The sequence below is a fragment of the Anguilla rostrata genome, chromosome 6 (assembly GCF_018555375.3).
Source record: "Anguilla rostrata isolate EN2019 chromosome 6, ASM1855537v3, whole genome shotgun sequence".
Lineage (NCBI taxonomy): Eukaryota > Metazoa > Chordata > Actinopteri > Anguilliformes > Anguillidae > Anguilla > Anguilla rostrata.
In genome coordinates, this window is record NC_057938.1 from 40,671,792 (window position 1) to 40,690,645 (window position 18,854).

General features: G+C 44.6%; 1 protein-coding gene across 4 annotated transcripts in view; it reads right to left on the reverse strand.

Moving 5' to 3' along the window:
* LOC135257178 (ryanodine receptor 3-like) overlaps positions 1–18,854 on the reverse strand; it is an 86,431-nt gene that overhangs the window by 5,969 nt on the left and 61,608 nt on the right. Inside the window, exons 59-90 of one of the 4 annotated variants that reach the window (XM_064339658.1) lie at positions 18,166–18,233; positions 17,894–18,015; positions 17,675–17,724; positions 17,511–17,571; positions 16,984–17,222; positions 16,723–16,804; positions 16,498–16,628; positions 16,046–16,366; positions 15,099–15,339; positions 14,647–14,734; positions 14,446–14,538; positions 13,581–13,595; positions 12,643–12,813; positions 12,271–12,330; positions 11,995–12,129; positions 11,765–11,877; positions 10,060–10,156; positions 7,305–7,414; positions 7,070–7,121; positions 6,842–6,895; positions 6,657–6,756; positions 6,192–6,271; positions 5,901–5,977; positions 5,703–5,776; positions 4,467–4,484; positions 3,747–3,827; positions 3,247–3,335; positions 2,986–3,114; positions 2,660–2,764; positions 2,249–2,330; positions 593–1,902; positions 59–99 (exon numbers count right to left, since the gene is read on the reverse strand). In XM_064339658.1, coding sequence (XP_064195728.1) covers positions 59–99; positions 593–1,902; positions 2,249–2,330; positions 2,660–2,764; positions 2,986–3,114; positions 3,247–3,335; positions 3,747–3,827; positions 4,467–4,484; positions 5,703–5,776; positions 5,901–5,977; positions 6,192–6,271; positions 6,657–6,756; positions 6,842–6,895; positions 7,070–7,121; positions 7,305–7,414; positions 10,060–10,156; positions 11,765–11,877; positions 11,995–12,129; positions 12,271–12,330; positions 12,643–12,813; positions 13,581–13,595; positions 14,446–14,538; positions 14,647–14,734; positions 15,099–15,339; positions 16,046–16,366; positions 16,498–16,628; positions 16,723–16,804; positions 16,984–17,222; positions 17,511–17,571; positions 17,675–17,724; positions 17,894–18,015; positions 18,166–18,233 — 4,489 coding nt within the window. The remainder of the gene's footprint in view (positions 1–58; positions 100–592; positions 1,903–2,248; positions 2,331–2,659; positions 2,765–2,985; positions 3,115–3,246; positions 3,336–3,746; positions 3,828–4,466; positions 4,485–5,702; positions 5,777–5,900; positions 5,978–6,191; positions 6,272–6,656; positions 6,757–6,841; positions 6,896–7,069; positions 7,122–7,304; positions 7,415–10,059; positions 10,157–11,764; positions 11,878–11,994; positions 12,130–12,270; positions 12,331–12,642; positions 12,814–13,580; positions 13,596–14,445; positions 14,539–14,646; positions 14,735–15,098; positions 15,340–16,045; positions 16,367–16,497; positions 16,629–16,722; positions 16,805–16,983; positions 17,223–17,510; positions 17,572–17,674; positions 17,725–17,893; positions 18,016–18,165; positions 18,234–18,854) is intronic. The other 3 variants (XM_064339659.1, XM_064339662.1, XM_064339660.1) reach the window with 3 other exon arrangements.

Genomic DNA, 18,854 nt, shown 5'->3' on the forward strand with positions numbered 1-18,854 from the left:
AAAGTCAGAACCCAACAGCAGGCACCAGGATCCAGAAGCCCTGCTGCAGAACACTCACTCTGCCTTCTCTGGTTCTGCTGCGTGGTCCTCCTCAGGCTTCTGCAGCACAGAGAGCAGCGTCATCTCAAACAGTAATCACACAGTGTCACGGTAACACACAAACAGAGTGAGCCCACTGTGCTTGCATTTGTCTCTTACACCACCACTCAAAGATGAGCTCCGTTTCTTTGCCTGTATCATTTAATTTTGTGGATTTGGCTGTGGTTTATTACTAAATGCTAGCCAATGATGGAGGTGGTGCATCAATTTTCTCTGTCAGTTCCAATCAAGAACTGCAGCACCAACAACGGTAGCACTCAACATACCACAGTGGATTTAAAAATTTTTAATATTAAAAAAAATAATGAATGTACTCCCTCATTCTTCTAGGCACAAAGACACTTGTATGTGAGAGAACAGACTTGATTTTTTAAATAGTTTGAAAGTGATTTCTAGAGCTTTCCTCAACTTACTAGCGCCCAGGGTCGTAAGCATTTTTCAGCTATTTTAAAAGTGGGAATGAACATGCTTAAGATGCAGTGACTTAGCTGACCTGGGATTTTTTCTTTCGGGGAGGCACACTGGACGCTGAGGCGGCTTCCCCGCCCTCAGAGATATCCCCCAGGCCAGGCTCCAAGCCGTGCTTCCCTTCCTTCTTGTGTGTGTGCACCATCAGCTCCGACATAAACTCCGCCTCCACAGCCGCGTCCCCTGAGCCCGCCTGTGCCAGGTCTGCTGCTGCTGCCGTCCCACTGCTCTCCGATTTCTCCACCTCCATTGTGTCGCCATGGATTCCAAACTGCGTGGGGTCAGGCATGTTACCCAGGATGTCCGTCACCTTCATGTTCTTGGCCCCCTCCACCAGGCCTCCGCCGAACATGAAGGCCCACAGCAGGTGGAAGAAGCCAAACACCAGTCCATAAATCCCTCTGAAGAGCCCGGTGAAGAGCGCCCAGAAGAAGTAGAAGAAGCCCTTGATCATCTCCCGGATGCTCATCTTCCTCAGCTTCCGGCAGTGTTTGCGCAGGTTCTTGAAGGTCAGCTGCTGGCGGAAGTTGGACAGACTCTTCCTCAGCGAGACGCAGGCCATGGTGAAGGCAGAGGAGGATTCAAGCTCACTGTGCTCCTCCGCCTCGGCTAGCTCCTCCAGGATGCTGTGCGTCTCCTCTTCTTCCTCCTCCGGCCGCTCCACAGAGTCGGGCTCTGAGATCTGGGAGGCGAGCTGCATCTCAAAGATGGTGTCTTCGCAGAAGTTCACAAACATCTCCATCTTCTCGCTCTCGCCGCCCTCGTTCACCACGTCGAAGATGAACTGCCGCTTGGACTCCTTGACCTGCGGCTTCTCCCACTGGGTGCGGCTCGACTCGCTGATCTCAAAGTAGACCCTCTCGATGCGTTTAGCACCGCCCATAATCTCGATGCGACCCAGGTAGGGCTGGAAGTAGTTTAGCACGCTCTCGGCCAGGTCCAGGAAGGTACCTAGCCGCGAGTCGTGAGGCATGTGCTCTGCCAGGTTGGTCAGCAGCACAGCCACGTTGAAGCCAATGTCCTTAGCGGGCTCATGGAAGCGCCCCACAAACTCCTCATAGTTGAACATGTCATTCTCGTCAGCCTCGGTGCAGCAGAGCAGGAACTCGATCTCAGACTGTGTGTATTGCTTCTGGTTCTCCATTGACTTCTGGAACTCCTTCTTGGAGATGATCCCCTTGCTGTCTGGGTCATACTCTTTGAAACTGTCAGAAGTGGTCAAGTCCTTCAACTTCAGGAACATGTCGAAGAACTTCAAGATCATCTCCACATTGTTGGATGATTCCACCAGGGTGTCTACCATCTGTTTGCCAATTGTCCCATTCACCACATTACCTATGAGAGAGAAACATGGGTCAGAAATTATGTGTTAACATTCTCACAGCTAACAATGAGGTACTGTACTTATAGCATTGTATCATATGATGGCGTAGAGTACATACTTGCACAGCACACATTTTTACATACAATACCAGTTTATACATATGGATATTTACTGAGGCAATTCAGGTTAAGTAATATGTTCAAGGGTACATCGGCAGTGCCTGGTTTGAGAATTAAACTTGCAAGCTGTAGGCCTTCATACATCCTTAGCCAGTATACCACACAGTCAACATTTTAAAACACTAGCACGGTGCTGTGGGTTTTCCTGTGTTTCGCAGACGTGCAAAAGACCTCCTACCCTCCAGGAGAGAGAGCATCATCACAACCATATCCTTCTGTAGGTCCATCAGCTCCTTCAGCAACTTAATCTGCCTGGAATCCTGCCAGAAGACCAAAGGACACCCACATCTTACCACTTGCAAAACATTATAAAAATGCATTTAGTCTCATGCAACATGATACGAAGCAATGGGTTGGCTGTCTGGAAAAGTCAAGGCCAGGCCCAAAAGATTGAGTCAATTAAGATCATCTCCAGATACAGTTTGTGAATCAGAAGTTTCTCAGAAACTGAGCACGGTTTATATTGCTTTGAATACTGAAATTTATTTATGGAATATGAAGAAATTTTGGTCTTAAAAAATTATTTTACAGAGTTATATAATCAGGATGCTCTTCATTCACTTAAAAAAAGGTCTACAGATGGAATTACCTGTGACAGTTTCATCTGCATATTGGCGAACACATGCAGAAATCCCACCACTGCATCCCACAACCTGCTGTGGGCCAGACTTTGCTGGTTCCCAATGCATGGACCCTGAAACAGAGTAGAGGGGGAAAGAAGAAAAAAGGAACCCTCCTTTGACTACTAGGAACAGGCTGAGTCTTTACAAATCCGGTAATTTCAAACAGAAATGAAAATGGCTAAACAGAAGGTAGCCTGGACTGAATTGGTGATAAAGAGTTGAGTCCCTCTCACACTGTACAGTCCTGGGTATGAGAGACTCAGGAGCAGAACAGGCCATATGTGTGCATTACCTGGATGTATTCTGTTAAGGAGTTAAAGATCTGCTTGGCTACAGCCAGGGCTTTAGAGAAGTTCCTTTGGCCGGACTCATCCATGATTTCCTTTCCAGAATAGTACCAGTAGAAATCACTAATGGACTCCTAAGAGACAGGAAGAGATGCCCAATTCCCACGTGGGGTTTATTGCACCATTTTGAAACACCAGGGAAAGAAGGTGTGTGGGTGGTTATGCACGTGTGTGTGTGTGTGTGCGTGTGTGTGTGCATGTGTTACCTGCAGGCGAAGCAGATAGTCCACAGTGCTAATGATGATGTTGACGGTGGTGGTGTTCCCTGTCTGAGTGCGTAGGAAGTTTTGGAAATCTGAAATACAACAGATGCCACACAAAAAGTTTATTCTACTTCTTAACTGGGATGGCTGAAGACTTCAGACTTTCAGAAGTTCAGGAGGGGATAAACATTACAAAAACCGGTAAATTGTTTTCTGTTAGTTACAGAACACAACATTTTGTTGTCATTAGTTACAGAACACAGCATTTTGTTGTCATGTGTTTGACAAGGGTCAACGGGCCTAATAATCAATAATTGATGAAATATGTATTTATCCTCGAAAATTCTATAAATCAGCTTCCATTAGCTCACACAACTTAAAGAGCAAATCATTGCCTCTGCTGAACCACAATATTAAGCAAGAAACCAAATAATAGCATTTCCCAGGCTTTTCAGCCAAAGATACAACAAGTAGGCTAGCAAGACATAACAGCAGTTACATACCACTGTTGTGACCCTCACACAGGAGCTGTAAGAACCTAAAGAGATCTTTCGTGAACTCATCATTCTGCAGGACCTTGGAACCTTGTGGAACAAGAGAATGAAATTAGGAGCTTCTACTGGACCAGAGCAGACAGTGAATATGAATACAACCCCAAACAAGCAGGTAACATTACATTACATTACATTCATTTAGCAGATGCTCTTATCCAGAGCGACTTACGGTGCAAGAGAAGGTAAGTGCATCCACATGAGTTGCATGAGCATCAGTTACTCTAGCACAGCTGATGTCTTAGCAACAAATTCCTGATGGACTCAAAGTATAAAAACTGTAGATGGCAGCCACATGACTTTGTCAAAATATCAGAATTCTGCTGCTGAAGAGCAACAGATAGATCTTGCTATTACAGTCGTGCTCAACGCTAGAGTAAGCCTTATTAAAGCCTTTGTTCACAAACGTACAGAGAAGATATTACTGGTTAGTATTGTTAACATACACTTTCCACACAAATAACAAGCGCTAGTTTAGTACAGGAGTCGAGTGAGTCAGTTTGAGTGTGTCAGTAATCGTTTGTTTTTTGGTTTAGCATGCAGATTTTCCTGCACACAGGAGTATTGGGTTAACACATCTGGGAGGTGGGGGGGGTTGGGCCGGGGGGGTTTCATACTAACATTCCGAGTGGTAGCATTGCGTAACAGATACGAGCTAAGCCATGTATTTACCCTGCTCACTCACGTTGACTGCGACCGATGAGTTAAATTCACAATGGAAAACAAACAGAAAAGCAGACGTAAGCAAAGGGAAAACACGGAATTACAATCAGAAAAAAAGAGTAAGAGTGAAAACCGGCATGACTGTTTGCTCTACAGACAAGAACATGCGGTTAAAGGAACTTTACAGTGCTACAGAGTTTGCATGATTGGCAGGTGTTTGACTGGAGGAAGGAAAAGCCACTTCTATCTATTGTCTTAGAATGAGCCAGCTACTGTATATAATTTCATCAACATAGGCGATTCTCATCCACAAGCAAGTGATAAGTAAGTAGCATCAATTTGTTAGCCCCTCCCCTCCAAAAAAAACAAAAATGGTCTACCATCCATAGATGCTTGCTGTTTTCAGGATTTTGGAAAGTATCTTTCCACTGCCTTTATAAAAAAAAATGCATCCTTTAACAGGACAGTCTTATCACAACAGTTTAGCATCCTGCCACTGGTTGTAAACCAATCATAAGTGTACTTTGGCAAAGTTTAAAGAGCTTGTAATATATCACTGCTTTGGTCCATTGGTTGGTCAGCCTGGACCAACAATTGCATTTCTAAAAGTTTTCATCTGTTTCTTATCCAGTATACACTACGTCTTTGTTTTGGCTCACAGCACCCCCGATGTATTCACCCTGGTACCGATTCCTAACTCACCCAACACCTACGAGGGTTTGTTGTCAGGATGGCCGGACAATGAGAGGTTAATGAGACCACATTGACCAATGACTGCAGCACAAGCAGTAACAGCGTGCACAAAAACTGCATCACAGGGCGAATGCAGCTTTATACTTCTCTGGTGCCACATTCATTCACTGAATGTCTTGTGTTAACCATTAAAAGGGTCCTTGTACATTAGCCTGCTAAGAAGTTCTTCCACTACCAACACTATGGGTTTACGACTCCTTGCTAGTGAGAATGAACCATCCTGTACCACACTATGCAATTCTGTAGTCCACATTACCCTGGTTTTGCCATACCATTGCATTTGTTCTTCTACTCCATGCATATTCATTAGATGCATTTTAAAATGTATTTCACCAATTTCCTATTACTCTCAAAAAACAGTAAATACTGTATGAGGACTATATGATACCCACTGTATAGATGTTCCAGTAGGACTGTATTTTACCCAGATGCTATCACTTGATCATCAAAGGAGCAACACTTTCCTGTGCCAGCAGGACAGTTTCCACTCACCTGATCCTTCCTCTGTCACCATACCCAAACCCTCCGCTTTGTTCTGCCTCTCAAAAGCATTCAAGTCCAGGACACTGCCAGTGTTAAGCACAGGAAACAGCATTAGAGGCAGAAACAGGAAACCGTTATAGAAAATCCCACATAAAGGAGATTGATTGCAGTTTCCTTCTAAAAAGACTTCTTTTAAAGACAGGCTACCTGCAGGACTGCATGAGTCCAGATAAGCTCTTGAAGAAGCCAGCGTCCCTTTTTTCCTTCAAATAGTCCAGCATTTTCTGCAAAGGCAAGTAATGCGTCACTCAAGGAAATACACATAGGGGAAAATTTAGGAAGCAACACATTATACAGTATATTACATTCAGATAAAACGTTTTATGTTTAGGTCATCACAGTCTATCTATCAAAATTTCCTTCTGTTTTCGGCATCATCCCCATAATCCAAAAGAATCTGTGGGAATTGTAGTTCATATGGCTCCTGTGGGCGAGTACCTGTTGCACCAGCACATTGCCTCCATTCAGAATGGAGATGCCCAGTTTGAGGGTATAGGTTACCATGGGACCCAGCCGCCCTGAGATTGGAGAGGAGAGACGTGTTAATACCGAGACCTGTAAAGCCGTATGTATGTGTGTGTGTATATAGGGCTGTGTCATTAACAACTTAATTGGTCCGATGTTTTTACCACCAACTACTTTTAGATAAGCATTATGTATGTCTTCATGATGTGAAATTAACATTTTTTTGTTTTATCTGGGAAACAATGATTATAAAATAATTGGTTATAAAATGTGCTAGCATTACGTTGCTTGATGTCTGAAAATGAAGGAGTACCAACCACCCAAGGGTAGTTTACATGGACATCTTGGTTTTAAGTTAGATGCAGACATTTGACTTAAAAAATGAAGTGTGCTGTAGTAGTATATGAGTGCGTATATGATTTTATGTATTTTGTGTACCCTTGCTGGCACCCATCATCTGCAGAACCATCTCTGCAGCTCCACGCTCATGCAGCCTAGCCTGCTGGTACAGAGTCTTCTGCTTCTCCATCTCCTTCTCCTGCTCAGGGACATGATGACATCACAACCCACATATGGACACTGCACAGGAAAAAGCGGGAGAGAGAAGTCCAAATAATTCTCACCTCAAAGGTAGTCTCTTTCTCTTCTTCTTCCTCTTCTTCTTCCCCTCCACAACTCTGCAGAGAAGAGAGTTTATGTAGAGAAAGTTATGACTGTAAATGAAACATTGCTAAACAAGTTAAGTTAGTGGAATGGTTAGTCCCATAGAATGAACAGTGCTGTGGAAAAAGTTTAACAAAATCCTGGCACATATCTGATGCAACATAAAATGATAAAAACAAGAGTAATACCTTTGCCATCATGTCTGCATATGCAATATACAGTGGGTCTTCATCTAGGGAGCTGGGTGTATAAAGAAAAATGCAGGACACAGCATTGAATCTATTAACACACTGGATAGTAACATGGCATTGTTACTATATCATATGAAAAGTGAATGCGTCAATGCGTTTTTTGTGTAGCAAAAAAAAACCTACAATAATTCAGGTGGGTGTGTGCGTGTGTGTGTGTGCATGTCTTCCTCACCTCCTCTCTGTGAGTGCGTTGTGACTGAAGTGCAGGATCAGCTGATGCAGAGGGTCTGGCTGTTTCTCAGACTCTTCCTCTTCCTCTTCTTCCTCCTCGACACATGCCTTCTGCAGGCATACTCATAGCAGTTAGCAGTTAGCAGAGCAGCACCCTCAACCAACTCCCAACACCTACTGCACGTACGCAATGCATTTCAGCAGACAACCACAGCAAGACTCACTAACAACCCCCCCCCCCCCCCCATTGCGATTTGGGTGGACAACAGACCACCAAGAACAGGTGAATTCACAATGTACTGTATACGGTCCAAACAGTACATGTTGAAGCTGCTCTGTGCTGCCATGGCTTGATGAGGCGGTGCTGGTTCTATAGGAGGGAGGACCAGATGCAGGTAGAGCAGGAGACAGAGCAAGCAAGCATGCAAAAACCAAGGAAAACACTGGACGTCCCATAGCGCAATGCAGTACCTTCATGTAACACAATGGACGGTATGTTAAATGGCTTCCTAAAGACTCACTAGCCAGCACAGCTACAGTAATAGCTACAGTTCAACATGCTGAGAGGAAGTCTTAGAGCTGTAGTTTAGGAGGAGTGAGGTGGCTCAAATAAGCCCTCAAAACTAGCCCTTGAAGAATGGGAAATCAAGAATGACTCACCACCACAATGAACCACCACAATACCTGAATGGCTAACTTTCCATATGGGTGGCTGCAATATAACTGTTCACCAAAGTAAGTTTGCAGAATTCTATATAAACCACAGAAAAACTGAAGAAAATGGCACCTTGCTCACAATGACAGAGACATAAAAAATTAAAAATATATATTTTTTCATAAAGGAATGATATTTTTTAAAAGGTTTCTGTTTGTATAATGAGGCAAAAAACTGTCAGGTATACAGTATGTATTTCTAGAAACAACAGTATTATAATTATACATACTTGCCTCTCATTCGAAACATACCATTATAAGTAGTATTTGTGCAGTTTCCTTGCTTCAATGCACAACATTAGTCTTGGAAATTTCTGTATAAATGTTTAAAAAGTGTCATTTGAATATTGTAGTGCATTTTTTTACACTTGGCAATGCTAAATGTGGAAAAATTGAGTAGGGTTACGCAATTTGCAAGATTTTACAAACAGCATCCCATAGTAGCCAATACAATAGCCGAACACAAACTCTTGAAATCAAATGCTCAGTGGTTATAATTCACTTATGTTCTGTGGCATTTATTAACAGAAGCATTGAGGAAATTATGTATAGCCAGATATGTCTTGCATATTTTGTGGCAGCAAAATTTTAACAGATAATGCATGTTATTTAATTTGTACCAAGATTACCATCTCAGAAACTGCAAACCTCAGAGGTCTTGTGAAACATGCAATACAACTGTGCAATTCATTGGTCAGGCAAAGTATTGGCACCTAATTGATTTTAAGGTCCTTTCTGTAGTTCTGCTTTTCACTATCCCCTTAGCCTCTCAATCCCTCAGGCCCTGGAATTACTGTTTTGTGAAATCATGGCACAAAATCAAAAGGGAAAGCCCTCATCGTGGGCTTGAGGGCTTCAGGGGTAACTTTGGAATGCAACAGAAATGTCTCATTTTGCCTATTTTAATAGATCCTCATTGAGAAAACCAAATTGGTCCATGTTTTCCTTTTAATGGGGAATTCTACTATTGCTCAAGAGTCAATAAATGGAGTGGGATAATCAATGCTTTGCAGAAGAGGAGGAACCCGCTCTCAAATCGGGCTGTGAGCAGATGCAGCCAGAATAACTGATCAATGAACAGGCACAAATTTAATTTTATTTAATCCATTTCTATAAAATACCGTTGACTTATTGGCCATAATGTCCGGCCTTCATCAGAAGCGTAAAATTCTGAAAGGGGACAGACTATATATCATTAAGTTTAAATGGAGGCAGCTGAACTTAATCAGTGGGGAAGGCCAGTCTGAAACCTGGCCGCATCAAAGAGAAAGCAAACAGCTGAAGCAACTAATCACCTACATAATGTGCACTAAATCCTTCCTGACATACAGTACTGTATATGTCACATAAACCCCAGCATTTAAATTAAATACATTATGACAGCATGAGCTGTATCCCAGCGAACATTTTTGTGGTGAAAAGTTGTTGAAACAGGTGTAACTCCAGCTACGTTTCGTTGAAAAGTGAAAGTTTTCTAGCCGACTAGGATTCAGCCAGGCTATAGCCGGGTAAAGCCTCAGCTATATTGGGGTTAACCTAGTCTGTTTAAGTCAAAACATCTCTCGACCTATATTTCCACCCCTGTGGTTGTCTAGATTCTGGAATTTGCTCACTGGGATATACGTTTTGGATTTTAGATCCATGTCATTGGGACAAAAACAGAGGCTCATAATCTACATGTTAGATAAAAGATAAAAAGGAGAAGCTTGTCAACTTCTTTGCCACAAAATGATGCGTGTGTGTGGGTGGCACTGAACATCACATCACAATAGAGACAATGACATGAATTATGATAAATTCAGTTTAAAAAAAGCAGCAGCCCCCTTACCGTAAACAAGGGCTGTCGTCATGACACTGAGAGATGCCATCCCTGCCCCGGATCAGTCTGGACCGCCCCCGTGTGACATGCCCGAGGGCGTGGCCTAGGCGGCAGGGGTTGCGGTCGAGCATGTGAGCGGGGTCATGCTCATGCAGCATTCAGTGCAGGGAGCAGCCGCGGGCTCACAGCGCCCGCAGGAGGGCATCACATGCGCAGTACTTACTGCCAGGTCCTGCACTAGCTCTTCCTCAAAGGAATATGCCTCTGTCTCTATCCAGAGCTTCTGGTAGCCCAGGATGAACAGGTTAATTGAGCGATGCCTGGGGATGGAGGGCCACATTAGGGGCAGTGTTAGGAGGAAGGAGGAAGAGAGAAAGTGGGAACAGGAAGTGATGAAACCAAGTGGTTAGTGAGGGACATTTGCTGAATCTGATTGGGCAGCTTGCAAGGAGGCATTTCTTCAAAGAAATGCACCAGACCATACAATGGGTGTATCAAATAGCTGCCAGGAACATCTGTCTGTACACCCATGCCTGTACACACACAATGTCAGAAAGGTAATAAAAGTATACTTACCAATCACATGAACACAAAATAAAATCATTCAATAAATTAATGAGATACATAATGTAAAAGCGATTTTTGAGGGACAATTTTCTATACAGTTTAACACAGACCTACATCTACTAGAGGCATACGGAAACATAACTCCCTGACTCCCCCTAAACAGCTGACCAATTACAACCTGGGTGAAAGTGTGTCACCGGAGCAACCTTGACCAGGATGAATATGAGTGGTTCCCACATAGACCCTCCCACAGTCAAGTCATTTCATACAAAAACATACAACAGACAATAAAACTGGGAGATAAAACTTTCATGGAGTTTGAGCACAAATGAAAAACCAAAGCACTCAATAGATTTTCATGTCTTCTTTATCCTAACCCCAAATGTGGGCAGCAAGGTGCACTTTTAAAGAAAATGGAGCAAAGAGCACTTCTCGCTTGAAGAAAAAAGAGAAAGTAAGTGGTGAAAATGGACTCACTTTCCAAACTTCAAGGCACACGACAGCGCGTGATGATGAAATGCACAGGCTTTCTGCTGAAATGCGTGGGCCTTTTCCTTTGTTGTTGGTCTCATAATATTTTAATGGACATGTCTAACCAGTGACAGCTTTTTAAACTTTTGACTTTTTTTCTTTAATCAATCACTGCCTAGAGGCATTGGAAAGCTAGTCAATTTTCCCGTCATGTTATTGTTATCAGGGAGCTTGGTTTGATGGTGATGTAATTTCAGAGCAAACAAAGAAAATCACACTGTAAAAGGAGGGAAAGCAGTGTGTGACACTAATGCAGCCAGTCACTTAGGATGGTTTTAGACTGTATCAAAATTGCGCTTGAATGTTGGAATGGGTGGTGGAGGAGGATGAGGAGAATGTCAGGATTCACAGCTGCTCTCCAAATGGGTTTGGTTTGAGTGACAGAAATGGCTGATTCAAAGTCAGCATCAAGCCATTAACTAGTAACCTCAAGACCTTTGCCGAATGTCAACAGGGAACAATCCTTGCATCTACAGATAAAGCTGTTACTGGGTTTATGCACTATGTGTAATAACAGACGTGTAAGCCAGTCAGGAAGTTAAAAAACACATGAAAGGACTTTCTCCAGAAATGTCAAGGTAGGTTGTCCAGCTGTATCAGTCAAAGGAAGATTTTGGACCACAAACACATACACTGAGATCCATACAAAAACCTTAAAACTCTTTTATACATTTACACTGTCAGGAAATACAGGAGCAAGCTAAAAACCAGAAATCACACATGAATATTACATTATGCAAATAGCAGTTTTGCAAGTTTAAGCTACTCAATGTCCAAAGACAGAGAACCTATGGATGAAACATAGAGAGACAATAATAGTGATACTAAACCTGGGCAGGTTGTAGAGCGGAGCCATTCGGAAGCAGGCCACCACAGCACGTTTACGCTGCCTGGACAGCAGCTTCTGCCACACACACTTCTTGTTCCTCAGGGGCTGCTCCACCTAGTGGTTAGGGAGGTAAAAGAAGTTACAAAAGTGGTACTGATCCACATTGCATAAGTAAGGGACAAACATACACTACTGACCTGTTGGCCAGCGAGCGAGTAAGAAGAGGCTGACCTGCTCCAGGTGGAAAACGGCAGTGGAGATGGTCTGCACTCGGTCCACAATGTACTCAGGATCAGGCGGCTCCTCGGTCTTCACCACCACATCTTTGTACAGGTTGAGCTGCCACTGCACCGCTGGGTCCTCTGACTGGGAGGTTAAGACATTGAAAACTCTGAAAACAGCGCTCAACCAATCACAAAAGCAAACACAGAGCACACTCACTGGAGCAGCCCTCAACAAGACAAAATCTGAAATCTAGAACAGTCTGCTACACTCCTTCCAGCTTACCTTATCTCGCAGGTGCAGATTCTGACGCAAATGCTCTTTCACCTCCTCATCTGTGTCTTTCTGTTGTGGAAGAATAAAAACATTCAGAGACCAGAGAAAGTCCTAGGATTAGCCAGAGATGAAGCCGAGGGGGGGGGGGGGGCTTTTCAAGGAGCTTGATTGTGAAGAACCCAGAATAAAAAGGAATTATTCACCCCCACCACCCCAATACCACTGTACACTTTTGTGAAATTTGTCTGTCTAGCCGCAAAATGGATCCGTTACTATGCCACTGGACTTAGAATTTGCTCCTTATGATGGTACACCAAAGTGTAGCAAAGATAAGGTGGCTTTTACCAGACTAGTAACTCATATGTGGTGCTAGCGGCTCACCAGGCTGTAGCGGACTTTGGCCAGCGAGATGAGCTCCTGGTCCCCCGGGGTGCACATGTTCAGGCCGATGGGCAGCATCTTCTTCAGCGCCGCCACGATCAGGGAGGTCTGGATGGAGTAGAAATCGCCTCTCCGCTTCTTGTGACGTCTCTCGTTATCCTGGCCCCCCGACTGTCAAGAGAGGTGCTGCTTTTGAACGCTGTTCAAACTCAAAGACAGCTCGTGGTCCTCTCAGATATGGGATCAAAAAGGACACTGTTTTCTGCTTATATAACTACACAGATAATTGTGTAATAAAACTGTGATAATCTGATAAAATGTTTATTTACTTTGGGAGAATATTCACTCAGGATGAAGCTGGAAGCAATCAGTCATTACAATAATTTTCATCTAACCACAAACTGACAGTCAAAACAGCCTAATTTGCCTGTTTTACACAAAGTACTGTAACAAACCACATAGTTATCAATCAACAGAACTTGAGCTTTCAGTGGTATCTGCAAACAGAGCTAAATATCACTACCAGTGATGCAGTTCACTGCTAAATAAAGCCAGGACTATGTATAGAAGCGCAGCCTTCATTAAGGGCTGTAGGCAATGCAGGGCAGCATACAGCATTACACCATTTGAGCAAACTGAATCGACCAATCACTGATTATGTTTTGGTATTGGAAGCCCTTTTATTGGTTTTGATCCAGGGTTGAATGAAGCGGATTGCTCCAAGGGTGTAAAGATTTGTGAAAGCCCCCTATTACTAGTGCCATATACTGTAAAAAGGCACAACCAGGTAGCTACTGACATACGTCCGACTAATTTTACAGACATAACACTGAAGCAAAACACAAGCAACGGTGGGCAGAGGAAAGACCACAATCCTCTGGAAACCGAGAAAGTACAGGACAGTGCTGATGTTGACAGACCATGCACTCTGACTGTACCTTTGTCAGAAAAGACTGTGTGAGGGAAAGAGAACAAAATGTACTTACTTTACAGGCATTTAGCAGACGCTCTTTCCAGAGCAACTTGCACAATGTTTTACAGAACATTTACATTGCATCCCTTTATATGGCTTGATATATATACCAAAGTAATGCAGGTTAAATACCTTCCTTAAGGGTACAACGGCAGTGTCCTACCTGGAAATTGAACCTGTGACTTTTTGGTTACCATTATACTACACTGCTGCCCAAGAGCAAAATCACCACCTTGTATTAGAAGTCTGTGTTCATGCTCAATGTAATATCACATAGATTCAAAAGCCCTGTAATGGCATGCATATACAGATGAAAAGAGCATATTGTTAAGGTAAAAATAGCAGTTCTGATTAATTTCATGAATTACATATTAAAATTAAAATGTCTTTTTTTGTAGCAAATTCTGATGTGACAATACTTGGGTCATTCAAAAATGTTTGCAATACTAGTAGGTTTTATATTTCTGAAGCTGCCTGTAACCCAAAAAATGGTAATGAAGTTTAAATGAAGTTAAACAACATAATAATTTTGTGCCATAAAACCCATTCATTGATTTTTGGCCAGCCTTCCTATTTCTGGGTTGATTCCCAATGCTTGGCCACCCAACCACATTAAATTACATTTTTTATATTTAATGCTGAAGGCTGAAAAGGCACATCTAATACACCGAACAAAGAGGAGAAGGAACAGGTACTGAAAGAGAAGAGAATGAGCAGCAGGAATATGCTGAACAGGGTTAACCAGTTAGAATTCAATAGCCTCCTAGTTCAAGAACAAACATTTTGTTACAAGCCAAGTTTAAACAAAGGTCGAAAAACCACAACCTCACCTTCGACATCTTGGTCTTGCTGTCGCTGGTGAGGAACGCCAGGTTGTTGATTTCATTTTGAACCACAAAGTTTTGCTCTTCCCTTTTAAAGTTCTACAGGGGGGAAAAAGATGGATGGATGGTACGCATAAGAAAATACAAACTGAAACAAGGTCTCCTGTGATAGCTGCTCTCAAAATGTATGCAAAGCAGAGGCCTCACATGTGATTTACACCACAGGATGAAGATGTCTGCCACCATCCTGAAGAGCGCATTGGAATCAGCGTCTGGTTCCTTTAACCACCGGGACCTGGAGAAGAGAAGAGAGAGAAAAACAAACCATGAGAGATCAGTCCCTCCATAAAATTGACCAGTCTGTCCACAGTGTCGATATTTTTTCACATTAGCAGTTATATTGCTTTACAGATCCTTCTGTAACATTATTACTAATGGTACTAATGGTATCCACTAAACTATGTGTCAAGGGAAATCCAAAATCAATTTTGTACAATTAATTGTTCTAGATAGCAGGAAATGGCCCTGAAGAGTGAGAGATATTTTGTTTGAGTAAGATTTGGAGTGGCTCAAACCGCTGGCCATGGCAGCAATATTTACATTCCTGTGGTCTTCGAGTAGCAGAAAGCAGCAGCCAGCCATCGAGTGACCTGCGTTACCTGTTGTTGTCCACGTAGCGGATGAGCATGGGGTAGAAGGCGTAGAGGTCGCGGCAGAGCACGGCGAACTCGTCCAGGATCAGGAGCTCCGCCTCCTGGGTGTCGGCTTTGCTGTCGGCCTTCAGCAGCTCCTCCTCCGCCACCACCTTCACCGTCTTCTTCTTCAGCTTCTCCAGAGTGGGCAGGAAGTGGGTCTTCAGCAGATCCGCCCGAGCCTTGCTGATAATGGGCTGAGCGTACACTGCGGCGACACAGAAAGATATTCACACAGGGGCCACCAGCCCACACCGAACACCAACCACCCCTCGCTCTTGTCGGATTTTGAGCTTTCATTTTTGACTAAGTGTCCCTGCATAACTCTTCCGAAGGTTTGCGAATACCTGCTATAGGGTCTGTGTTTTCAACAGCGGGTCTGCAGACCCCTGGGAGTCCTTGAAGATACTGTAGGGTGTCCCAGTTTTCAAAATATAAAACCTTTATGTTTAAAACATAACCATTTTTAACTTATGCTGGATGCCTTTGAGTCTGGATGGGGGTCCCTGGATCAGAAATGAGCCTGAAATCCCCTGCTGAAGGGCACCAAATCCCTATAGCGCACAGCTGTCAGACTCCAGTCCTGGAGAGCCACAGTGTCTGCTGGTTTTTCAAGGTGTTTTTTCTGGCAGCAGTGGTTCATTTAAGTCATTGATTGGTCAAGGAATCCACACACCTTGTTGTCAAGGCCTTAATTGGCAGCTGACTGAAAGGAAACCACAAAAATCCACAGACACAGCAGCCCCCTTGGGATTCAGTATGACACCCCTGTTATATAGTATGCATTTGTACTTCATATATGGACAGACTACCTATTTCTGGGCTTATTCACAATGCTTGGCTTTAGTATTTAATACATAGATGCGTGTCGGCATATCAGAGACACGGGTTTAGTGCGTTGGGGGCCCACGCACCGGCGATCCTCTTCATCCAGGGGGCGGAGTCGATGCCCAGGTTGCTGTTGAGGATCTTGAGGATGTTCCCCAGGATAAGGCTCAGGTGCTCGGAGGTGACGGTGGTGCAGCAGTGGGAGGAGTCGCAGCCGGCGCTCTCGGGCCCCTTGGCCCACCAGTAGGACAGGTAGTTGCAGAGCATGGGCAGCACCACCTCGATGACGTGCGGCATCTCGCTGTACCGCGCGCCCGACTCCGTCACGTCGCCGATGTCCCTCATCAGGGCGTCCAGCCGCGGCATCTCCGGGCACATCTCCTCCACCGTGTCCGGCATGCTGAGGACTGCAGGGGGAAAGCAGGTCACGCCAAGCGCACACGCGTAAGGAAGTGCAGCAATATATCATGCAGTAGTAGGTGCTGCAATCAATGATGAAATGCAGGCCAAAGATGTGTGCACTGTGTTAGCCACTCACTAGCTCTCTCGCGGGGGCTCTTGGTGTTGAACAGAGACTGGGGGTTGTGCATGTTCAGCTGGGGTTCCAGGAACGCCACGGGCATGGCACCCACCAGCGTCGCCAAACACTCACCCAGAGCTGGGAGCTGCCTGTAAAAAGACACACATACATACACACACACACACATAAAGTGACCTCATACAGACTTTGTAACTTCATAACAAAAATGTAAAATGCAAATACCTTTCAACATAGATGTTCTTTCCCGTTCCCAGAGAGTACAGACTAGTGAGGATGCGGTAACAGGACAGCTGGACATCATCCACTGAAACACACACAGCACTGTCCAATTAAACCTTCAGAAATTACACATTGGGGTGGTGCTTGGTGATGAAGAGATGTGGTTTGGTAGGGTGGGGGTGCGGTTTGGTGTGAAGGGGAGGGGTTTTCTGAGGTGGGCAGGGTTTGTTATGGAGGGGGCGGGGTCTGGCTGGGAGAACTCACACAGCAGATCCACTCCAAAATTATTCTGGGTGATGTGTTGGAAGAGGGCGGTGAGGATGGGCAGCAGGGCCATAGTGGTGTAGTTGATGTTCTGGGAGGCACACTTCATCTGGCTCCGCGAGTGCGAGATCTTCCCCAGCTTCAGGTTCTCCAGGGTCTTCTGCAAGTCCTCTGCTGCGTTCTCGAAGAACGTGCGCACGCCTGCCTTCACCAGCTCTGACCCCGACTTCATCACTGTCCTGTGGGCCACAGGAGATCCAGCAGACACCACGCACGGCACAGGTGACAGGTCAGTATTGGGGTTACCTTAGTCCGTTTATATAAAATCATTTAGTATAGTGAGGGGACAGGGCTGTACCAGGTATGGAATACCAGGTGAGGGGGTGGGACTTTACCTGATGTGGAATGAAAGGGATATAGTGAGGGGGTGGGGCTGTACCTGGTGTGGAATGTGAGGGCTATAGTGAGGGGGTGGGGCTGTACCTGCAGTGAAATGTGAAGGATATACAGAAGGGGTGGGGCCATACCTGGTGTCCAGCGTGTGTGCCAGAATATGGAGACAGCTCACCATGGTGGCAGAGTCACTCCCTAAGAGAGGACAGACACACTGAGCACAAATCCACAGCCTTCTGTGGTTAAATACAACAGCAGGTAAGAGATGAGCATCAGGCATCGCTGGTAATCTCCTTACCAAAGAGGGAAATCCTGTGTCTGACAAGGGCTGCCAGTTTACAGAACAGGCTGGAAGATAGAGGAGAGAGCAGAGCAGGGAAGCCACAGTGAAAACAACACCGCTACAAGGAAGAAAAGATGAGAGACAGGGAGAGGGCTCCATGGGAACAGTGTGCAGTGTTCAGCTGGACCTGAACATCGTAACGGCACGTGTGTGGCATTTGCTGTGCAGCGGTACCTGGTGACCATCTCCTTCTCCTTGTTGGAGGCATAGCCGCTGCTGCTCAAGTTGTTGCTGGGAGAAGACAGGAAGTACAGGCTGTGGTTCTTGAAGTACTGGTCTATGAGAGGCAGGAGTACCTGTAGGCAGGTGAAAAATAAAGAGCCGCACTGAGACCCACAGGAGAGCACGCTTGGCAATTAGCTCGCCTCTCATTTTAATTCCTTCCCCAGCACAGCAGGGGTGCTGTTCTTCCCTTTGCTTCTGCAGCTGCGTGAGGGCGTGCCTACCTTGGCGAATAACTTGATCTCCTGATCGTGAGGAGACTTGTCGGTCTTCCCGCTGGTGGCCACGGCCTCTAGAAGAATCACAGGGGTCATAGGTCAACTCTCCAAAAAGATGAAGAAGATAACCAATGAAGTTATTCACCAATGGGTAAAGACAAGGAACAAATTATTGTAAAGAAATGCATTCTATCAATAATGGAATGATCAATATTTGAATAACTGATAATTGATAGGTGAGTGTCTCCACTCTTTTTGATGGAGTTTTCATGTAGATGCACACACTCTGATGAAAGCTGCTCAACATTTGAAACATTTTCGAGAAAGTGACAGTCTGAAAGATGCAGGAGATAGAAAGCGTCACTGGCTAAATTCAGGTGAGTAGAGTTATAAGCCTCTCCCTTCTCTGCAGATTCTGCAGACCAACCTCCATGATACTCAGCTCTACATTCCATAAAGTTCAGTGTCCCTGCCACTGAAATTGAACCATCCCAATTTGTTTCATTTTTATGCATATTTAGCAATGAACATTCAGTACCTCAATATAGGTCTGGAAACCCCAGTAACAATAGGAATCTCCTTTAGTTTGTATGAAAAGAGGAGGGGAAGAATGCAGGACCCGAATATCTAGCCAGTCTCTGGAATGTGTTCACCTGAAAGCCCTCCCCACTCTCACAGTGCGCATGCAGACATGC